At 31.0% G+C, this 9,700-nt stretch overlaps 2 protein-coding genes across 2 annotated transcripts in view; one reads left to right on the plus strand and one right to left on the minus strand.

The window, feature by feature from the left end:
* Window positions 1–898: 898 nt before the first annotated feature.
* LOAG_08188 (hypothetical protein) lies at window positions 899–6,754 on the minus strand (the record flags this gene model as incomplete). The annotated part of the gene is made up of 16 exons (XM_003143720.1): window positions 899–1,008; window positions 1,385–1,541; window positions 1,677–1,784; window positions 2,113–2,171; window positions 2,255–2,348; window positions 2,792–2,909; window positions 3,172–3,270; window positions 3,426–3,520; window positions 3,907–4,050; window positions 4,196–4,328; window positions 4,719–4,888; window positions 5,297–5,449; window positions 5,823–5,950; window positions 6,120–6,203; window positions 6,304–6,413; window positions 6,717–6,754. 16 exons carry the CDS (start codon window positions 6,752–6,754, stop codon window positions 899–901), a joined length of 1,800 nt encoding a protein of 599 aa, XP_003143768.1.
* Window positions 6,755–8,215: 1,461 nt separating this feature from the next.
* Window positions 8,216–9,700, plus strand: part of LOAG_18755 (hypothetical protein) — a gene marked incomplete at its 5' end in the record, with an annotated part of 3,386 nt that continues 1,901 nt past the window's right edge. Inside the window, 3 exons of the mRNA XM_020451417.1 lie at window positions 8,216–8,315; window positions 8,695–8,768; window positions 9,067–9,221. Coding sequence (XP_020304800.1) covers window positions 8,216–8,315; window positions 8,695–8,768; window positions 9,067–9,221 — 329 coding nt within the window. The remainder of the gene's footprint in view (window positions 8,316–8,694; window positions 8,769–9,066; window positions 9,222–9,700) is intronic.

The following is a 9,700-nucleotide window of genomic DNA, read 5'->3' on the forward strand; positions in this document are numbered from 1 at the left end:
TTTTGGTAATTTTTTTTATTGTTACCCTGAATATTTACTACTTTTTGACTACAAATTTTTTCACAGCTCATATCGGATTAATAATTGTAGTTCGAACTGCATGTCCAAATTTCATTTGCCATATTCTAAATGAGCTTCATTGGGTTCTTTTCAAGCTTCTTAAATTCACTCCTTTTCCTGTTAATTCCATCGTACAAGCTAGTCGTTTTAACTAGGATACAAAGAAAATTTTGATATCATCGCCAAAAAGGTTTACAAATTAGAAAGCTGCACTGCAAAGAGCGAAATAAAAATAATGAAAGTGTAAGAACTGGCACAGTACCATAACTAAATGTATGAGGCTAAAGTATGATTAAAATATGAGAAGCCGCTACTATAAGGAATACGACGATAAACGACATCAATAAAATATGCTTCCAGAAATGTACATATACCGTTCAATTTTCAAATTTTGAATTCTGAGACCTAATATTTGAAAAATTATTTGAAAGATTTTCATTAAATAATACTTAGTAATAGCTCCCTGCTAGTAGTTTATTAGTATTTACGACCCTTGTTACTTTATTCGTATTTATTTTTACACCTAACTTCATTTTATCTTATTTGTCCTATATTTGTAGCTCTGGAAATAAAGAAAGTTTTTCAGAATTCCAGAACATACTGTGCTACATAACTTGTCTACTAACACGTGGCTACTACACTACAGGACTACATTATTCTTCACCAAACTTTAGCAAATACTAGAAATATCAACCAACTTAGTACGGAAAAGGAAAACTTCCAGTATTTCAAAAAAATTTATGAGGTATATTTGACAGAAGCATTAAAATTCGATAGTAAATGTTCATTAACCAATTTCTGCTAATTTTAAAATCGAAACTGAACTAGATCGGGGGTTTCAATCCATTTTTAATCGAGGTTTGCTTACAAATTCCTCACCATTGATGAATATGAACAACATTAATCCAATGAAAATTACCAGCCAAAATATAGTTGCTGTCATATTTTCTGTAATTTGAATTTATGAAGTATTTATGACAAATTATTGACTATCTTAAAAAAAAAAAGCTATTCATTGATAAGTTTATGTATAAAAACTCAAATACACGCAGACACACACATACGCACACGCACGATAAAGAACTTTCAAAATCGGTGACGGCAATTGAAGAATATTTTGAATTTCGAATTAATCACAACATAGAACAGTATATGGTTTCTTTTTAAACGGAGTTATCTGATTATAACCCGATCATATTCTGGAAATAGTCGTACTCCTTTATACTTCTTTGACGGGAGAGATTTAATTTCACCCTTAAGTTATGTCGTTTAGTCTCCACACGTTTAGTCCATACTCAAAATTTTAAAAATTATAAATGCTTACCTGCTACCAATACACAAAGAATAATCATTGCAGCTGCAAAAATTGCACCAATAATAGCACCACCATGATAGTCAAAATTAAGTACTGTAGTTTCAAAAGTTGCTGGCAAATTGTTTGGATCAACCCGAAAATTACCGAGGAAGAGATTGATTGCATCCTGAAATATTCTTATGAAAGCTTCCTCAAACGGTAAAATTTCATTTCGTCACTAAGAAAATTTTTGACTATTCTAAACTATTCAAGCAACATCGATTAGGGAATAGTACGAAAAATTCAATAATATTTCGGTCACCTGTCTGTAACCATCTGCAAAGTTATTTCGGAAATAACGCGTGAATGCATTCATACAATCGTTCCACGCTCCAGAAAAAGTTCGCCTACCAAAACGCGTATAATCAGCCTGTAAAACAAAAATCAGGTAAGAGACAACGGAAAATAAACCAATTACACTAATTACATGAAGTAGTTTGGCGAGTTACATCATAACTACTTTCACATGATATTGAATGTTCATGTAAGATGTTGAGGGTGCAGTGAATCTTGAGGAAAGATTTACTGCACTAAAGCACGTGTTATTCCTGATTGTAATCGAATCTGTAAAGTCAAGTGTAAAGTTAAAGACAAGAATTGACCACATTATTATAACAAGTTCCAATTACCAATGTTAGACAAATTCATCAAAAATATAGTATCACATTTCTTTTTTATTCAACAAATAATCACTGAACCTTCAATGCACCCGTTCCTGCATACTGACGACTGCATTCATCGCCATTATCAGCCCAAACTATAAACAATATTGATAAAACGTATTTCACTTAACAGACATGAGAACATGTATCTTCGCATAGCATACAGAAAAGTGCTCACTTCTCTTGAAAGTAACAGACAATTCCGTGTAACTATCCACTTCGAAGCCATTACCGATGATCTTCAGATAACATAACTGATCTTTCAATGATTCCTTAAATACGTTTAAGATGATTACAATAAAAAAGGCAAATGATTAGGAATGACCATCATTCCATGCATTCTTTTTAAAATATACTATTGCATATATTATTAAAATATATTATTGTATTTTAACCTTCCGATACAATTGTATTAATATACTATTGTAATATACTATTGACATACTGCATTCAGGTAAGAATGAAAGAGTCGGCATAATATCTCAGTAAGGTGAAATATCCCACTTATATATGAAAACGTCTTAAGTATCGGAAGGTTTAAGATGCTTACGACAAGAAAAGATATTACTATGAACAAGATCAGCCCCTAATAATACGTTGAATCCAAGATATTACTTGAAATGAATCAATCCCTAGTAACATGCTGCTACCCTGGTAGAAAATTAAACCAATAAAGAGTTTTAAAAGAATAATGAATTATTCGAAAATAGAATACCTTGGCCAACATCGACTGAGCAACATTAGTTCTATCCAAACAATCCATGCAGTTGGTTCGGAAAAATCCTTTCTGTTTGTGCATTTGTTCCGCAGAGTTTACAAATGATGCAAAGAATCTACAAAAAAAGTACTATTTGAACTAATTTAAATTCAATTTTCAACAAATAACTGCTATTTTTTAACCACCTTGACCTATCGATTGTAAAAAATTTCTGATGTTCTCGAATATAAAGCTTTAGTTTACTGGAATGTGGAATTAGAAACACTTTATTGAAACTATGAGAATATGCCTTCTTCATCAAGCACAAGATAATGTTGCTACTGAATATAACTTCAATAACCCTAAATAAGAGGGATTAACAGCAATGATAGGCATACCCAAATTCTGTAATTTCGCTTCTAAGTTGTTTCTTGAGTATATCCAACCGACCCCAATCTAATGCACGACATTCTTTGTGAAAATCAAATGCATTGAGTCTAAAAAGACAATCAGTGAGTTATCGAATACAAAATCGAAACTTCAAATTCTAATACCTGAAATTAACCACTCCACTTCAATTCTTCCTCTGTTTCTTCTCCTTTTCTCCTCTAAACAGAACATTAAAGAGTTAGAATTCTTTATGTCGATCTACCTCACGAAGTCTAAATTTGTGTGTATAACAACTCGATCAAGCTCCCCACCAACACGCTTTTCACGTCCTCTCTGATTCACCAAATTTACGATTACCTGAAAAAAAGGCAATGAATTTTTGCAACTTGGTAAATAGATTTTCCAACCAAATATATTTTAGCACATTTTATTAAAACCTTGAATTTCTTGTTTTCATATTTTTTGTTTGATTTAAATATGATTAAAAACGACACAGCTTATGACACTTATCGGTTTAATTTCACATATACTATAGTTCAGTAAAAGTTATCACTACATATATAACTGTGTAGTAATACAAGTCATGTGAACAAATTTTCTTCATTTCACCCAACATTTGCCATTCTACGAATACTTGAGTACTAACTATTTTGCCTACCCAAATTCAAGTCATGCCAACAGATTAACTTTTTTTCGAACAAAACCACTATTAAGTTGGAAAAAGTATTCGCAAAACTACTAGCATGTTTTCCTCCATAAACATTTCGCTGCATTATCATATGCCGCTTAAAAGCTTCGGTTTGGTCATCAACAGGATTTAGCATTGGTTCCGGTTGCCAGTGAAGATTTGGTCGTTGAGACCAAAACAACGGTATTGATCCTCTTATCTGTAAGTTACATACATTTTAAATTCTGAAGACACGGAACTTTTCGTTTACAACCAAGTTAAGATATACAATTTTAAAGAAAAAATGTATTTATTCCTGGCAGCAGATTTGATTAATGGAACCTTCATAAAATTCTTTATAGTACCTGTACGAATGATGTTAAACATCGTTGTTTCGGATCGCTATCCTTATCGTATTCCACTAATTGCTCAGTTTCGATATAGTTTGCTGAATGCCCATTAGCACTGACGCCGCGCATATAAAATCTTGTGCCTGCCCTAAAATTTTTTGAAGGCATCAAGAACTGTATTCGAGGATACCCTTTGCCATACACGAACTAACAACACTCATTTCAAATGCAAAAATCCCGATACTTTACGAATTTCTACAGACAAATGAAAGGTTCAATCACCATTTACTGTGATAGATCAGAATTACAGCCGTATCGAAGAAGAGAAAAGAGATCGACTTTATTAGGTGAATGATCCTACTTTCATTTCTTGAAAAAGTAAAGTGAGTAGTACAAACGCAAGTAATTCATATCATTGCTAGATTAGAAGTAAAAGTTATTAAATCGTTGAAAGTTCTTTTGAAAGAGCTATCAAATTACGCATTTCTTCATGCATAATGTTTTCAGATAACCATAATGTTTCAAAAATAATCCAAACCTGTATATAGATCTCCGAGATATAAGACAGAGCTGGAAGACATGTCCATTAACAATACAACGACTGATATCAAAAAAGCCGTGTATTATGGGAAGCACATACCGAAATAATTCGGGAACGGCTGCAAGAGGGGTCGACAAATACCGATTCCACACAAAACGTTCATCTGCCTAAAAACAATACTGAGAAATAAAAAGAAAGACGAGAGATAAAACACAAATTTCCCAACATGTAAAGCATATTTTGGAAATAAAGAAACCAAAACTTAGACAGACAGTATAGTCAATTAGTTAACTGACAAGATTAATGAATCAAAGATTGCCGAGACCCTTCAAATGTTCCAAATATGACTTCTCCTAGTACAACGAAGTTCAAACAATACTTTTTCTTAGTTTCTATTGCACTCAACCGCTAAATGCTCGACGCAGTGCAGCTACGAAACGTGACCACGACACAGGACATGCCTCAGACCAAATATAGCAAAAAAGTAACAATCCCTACAAAAAGGCAAATTTCATGATTAAATTTAAATGTAAGAAAAATCTATTTAAAGCACAAATGGAAAAGAAGTAACGAACTCGACCCATCATTGGAAGTCTTTTGAATAGAGGTGTAGCATTTTCTGCTAACCACTGCGCTGAATGTGACAAATCGTAAGTGCGAGAGAAATAAAATCCACCGGTTGACAATACAAGTTGGATCATATCAGTAAAGTGTCGATTATACCAAATCTGTAACTTTGCTATTTCATTTCAAATTAGCTACCTCAATTTTTTGAAGCAGCTATAAGTAGTCAAATGAAATAAAACAGGAAGTATCTCATTTAAATAAAATTAGCAAAGTAACTGAAAAACTTATTATTCATATCATTTTTGAAATACATTGCTTCAAAGTCTTTGAAATTTCACTTGTAACATTCGTGGTGCTAAGATTAGCCTTTGCTATAATTATCAAAGCATTTTCTGGAATGTAAATATTTTTCCAGTCCAATCACAATAAAATTCGAAAAACTTTCATTTTTCGAAAATAAAATCTTTTGACATATGAAAAATAATGTGAATAATATGTAGTTAGGATTAAGGGATGTTATAGGAAATGAGTAACCTGTTTTTCTGTTAAATGTAATGTTGTCTTTACATATGGTATAATTTCCGTTTCGGTTATCGCCCATATTTCATGACCAGTTAAAACACCTTTGAGATTAGCCTTTGTTATAGTTATCAAAGCATTTCCTAGAAAAAAAAAAGGAAAAAATGTGTTTCTTGCAATGCAATTTATCAACGATAGAGATAAATATATGTGTATGAATGTGAAGGTGGAAATGTTTTAGTTTACATACATGCATGTAAAGCACACAACACATGAATACTAGAACATCAACAATCAATATACATCACAAACCTGATACCAGTCTAACGATACCAACAATTCCATGAATAATTTTCACTTCAGCATCGTGTATAAGAATTGGTTTCTCTATATTTCCTGTGTAAATATGATGATTTAAACTTCATATCCTAAGAATTTAAAGAGAAAACTACCAATAATATAATAACCTTTACACGATGAATCATAAATAACTTACTTATTAAATTCAGTTTCCCCGTATTACGATCGATTTCTAAATACGTATCTGAAACTGATCCACCGTCTCGGCCTCTTGGTTCCAAACAAAATCTCTCCGGAAATATGCATCTAAATGGAAACAAAAAAGTGAAAACTAATTGATGGATTTGAATATAATAGTTCAACAACTGATACTATATGTCTTTTCTTGTCACGTGAAGAATACAATCGATTACTTTTACTTAGCATACAGTTATACTACCACTAAATAACCAAACCATACTTTCAACAGTATTTCGATAGTTATAATATAATTATAATATAATTACGGTTGCAATCAACTCTGAGAAAAACACTGACAGATCACTGAAATAATGATGAAGCGAATTCGGCAAGTATAAAAACGAGATAAAAAATTTCCGGAAAGCTTACAAATTAAACTGCTCATAGATTTCTGTTGGTCCATCCATTTGTTTCAAATGATCGAATCGTGGTTTATTCGATCCCAGAAAACACGATTATTTATTAATACTATTATCAAACATTACATAAAAATAAGCAGTAAATATGAAAAGGAAAGAGTATAAAATTTCACAAAAATCAGGATTAAAACTGAAATTCTTTAAATTCTAATAATTATACCATAAATTTCGATCCCTTCACTGCTTCACTTTTCTTCTTTTCACTTCGTTTCTTTCTCCCTGTGCAATAAGTATAAATTTCAAGGATGTAGGAAATACATATATTTAAGAAATTTCCGACATCAACTTTTTTTTCTTTCAAATTATTTTCAAATTATTCATCCAGAAAAAAAAATTTTCGAAACTTAGAATGAATTAATATTTACGATTTCTGGATAACATTTTTAACTAATTACAAAATATTCCCTACAAGTTTTCATTACATATCGTTATATTTGGAATTTTAAGACAATTACATCAACGACCAGCGTAATTAACCCAATTAACGCAACAACGTAAATTACCAAATATGACCAAAATTACCATCACGTATTTAGCGTAATTAATGCAACAACGTAAATTACCAAGTATGACCAAAATCACCATCACGTATTTAGCGTAATTAATGCAACAATGTAAATTACCAAATATGACCAAAATTACCATCACGTACTTGGCCCAATTAACGCAACAACGTAAATCACCAAATATGACCAAAATTACCATCACGTACTTGGCGTAATTAACGCAACAACGTAAATCACCAAATATGACCAAAATTACCATCACGTACTTGGCGTAATTAATGTAAGAACGTAAATTATGAAACGTAACCAATTCGCAATTCAGGCAATAACCCGAGAGGTTGACAATTCTACAATTTTGATTGATAATTTCGAGCGGTCGGTTTTAATCGATTTTGATTTCCTCAATTTCTTACAAAATATTTCATTGAATTTTATCATATCATTGATTTTTATTTCCTCTTTTTTGCATACTCTTACTTCTTTTTCACTTTCTCTGTTTCATTCCATTCTCCTTTTTGTATATCTTATTTGTCTTTTTCTCTCATATAATATATTTTAAGTCAAATATTACGCACAATAATTTATTTTTCACACAATATTTGATTAAAAAAATAAATAAATAAATAAATAAACAAAAATTTGGATGAAATTTATATTATAACTTCGATACGATTGATATATTTCAATTTGGATTCAAAGGTTCAAAGTTCACATGTTCATTTAACTTGAATTCAAAGGTTCAAAGTTCACATGTTTTTTTAATTGTTTATACGTGTTCTTTTAACTTTTGCCTTATTTCCTTGATCAATGAAGAAAAGCGGGAGGTATACAGTACGAAATGTTATCAATAAATGAAAATATTTTTAGGTATAGTTAAACTAATTCCGTAAATTATTCATCTCCTTCTACTCAATTTTATTCACGGAGAAAAAGAATTTTAAAGATGGCGGAAATACGTGAGATACCTTCCGGAACGTATAATTTGAAACTCGGCGAATCATTTCAGGAACGAGGTGAAAAGCCTGTTTATCATACTCTACGATGTAAGTAATTTTAATTAATTAGTCATTTTGTATATTTATTGATTAGTCAATTAACCATTTTGTATATCTCATATTATATTTTTTGATTAATTAACCAATTTCTGCTATTTTTGCTATTTTAATTAATTAATCGACTAATTATTTTGTATATTTCAATGTTTTATTGATATTAACGTGAAAATCAGTAAATTGTGGTGAGAAATTTTATATCAGATAGTCTAAGAATACATGTATCACATTTTGTTGCATTCATTAAATGTAATTAAAGCGATAAATAAGATAGTAACATGATTAGATTGTACTGATATTGAAATCGGATCATTTTTTCGGTTTTTTTGAACAATAAAAATAAAAAAAAAGAAAAAAAGTATATTTCCAGTTGATTTCAAGCCAAAATCGTTGGCTGGTGAAAAAGAAACATTCATAGTATTTGGTGGAAATGGTGATGTACAGGTCATTCTTTTTTCTCTTTCTTTATTTTTATGATATTTTCCTTTTTTTTTTTTTGAAAAACTTTAAAAAGATTTTGTTTTTCAAAATTCTGAAGTGAAATAATGCTGCAATGAGTTTTATCAATGCCAAATTCTAAATAACAGTTTTCGTAAGTTCAATACCAAATCCTAGATAGCTAGTACTTTTATGTAGATCTTTTTTTCTGGGACTTTCGAGTGCCAGAGGTATTTTTATGAGAATTAAGGTAAAGAATTTCGTGAATATATTTAGTGCGTCATAGCTTCAGTTTTTTTTACAGGTTGCAGTACCAGGTGAAGGAGATGCTTTAACAGTATTTAAAGGTGCACAAAAGCCAGTGAAAGGAGAAAAAGAATGTTTACTGTTTTTCGATCACTTAACCGGCGAAATGAGAATTGAAAAGCTTTCATCCATAATGTCCGTGAAGAAAACAAGGTAACATTTTCCTGCGATTGAAATGATTGAATTCGAACTTACCTAACGGAAATATCTTGTAATCATAATAATAAATAAGAGTGATTCGATACTTGTAAAGTATGGTTGAGAATATTTTTTAGAACCTACGATTATGAGATCTTATCATTTGTTGAGAGGCGAAGGCTAGGATGCTGGAACAACTAAACTTACCCAATGAGTTAGTTTAATTGTCTATAGAACGACCTCACTTTTGGAATGCTTGTATTCAGCGTGATGTTATATCACTATGCATAGATATTTCAGTGAGAAGTTGCAGTACTGAAGCTCATTTTTCGATTTCTTTAGGGAAATTTCATTAGCGAATGATCGACATATTCCCATTTCTATGATTGTTGAGATGAAATACTTTATTCTTACTAGAATTGTCGCATTGCAATTTACAAATGAATAATTTAGATATGGAATTGGATGTGTCATATGAATGTTTAAAGTTATTG

This window comes from Loa loa (assembly GCF_000183805.2).
Source record: "Loa loa unplaced genomic scaffold supercont3.494, whole genome shotgun sequence".
Taxonomy (NCBI): domain Eukaryota; kingdom Metazoa; phylum Nematoda; class Chromadorea; order Rhabditida; family Onchocercidae; genus Loa; species Loa loa.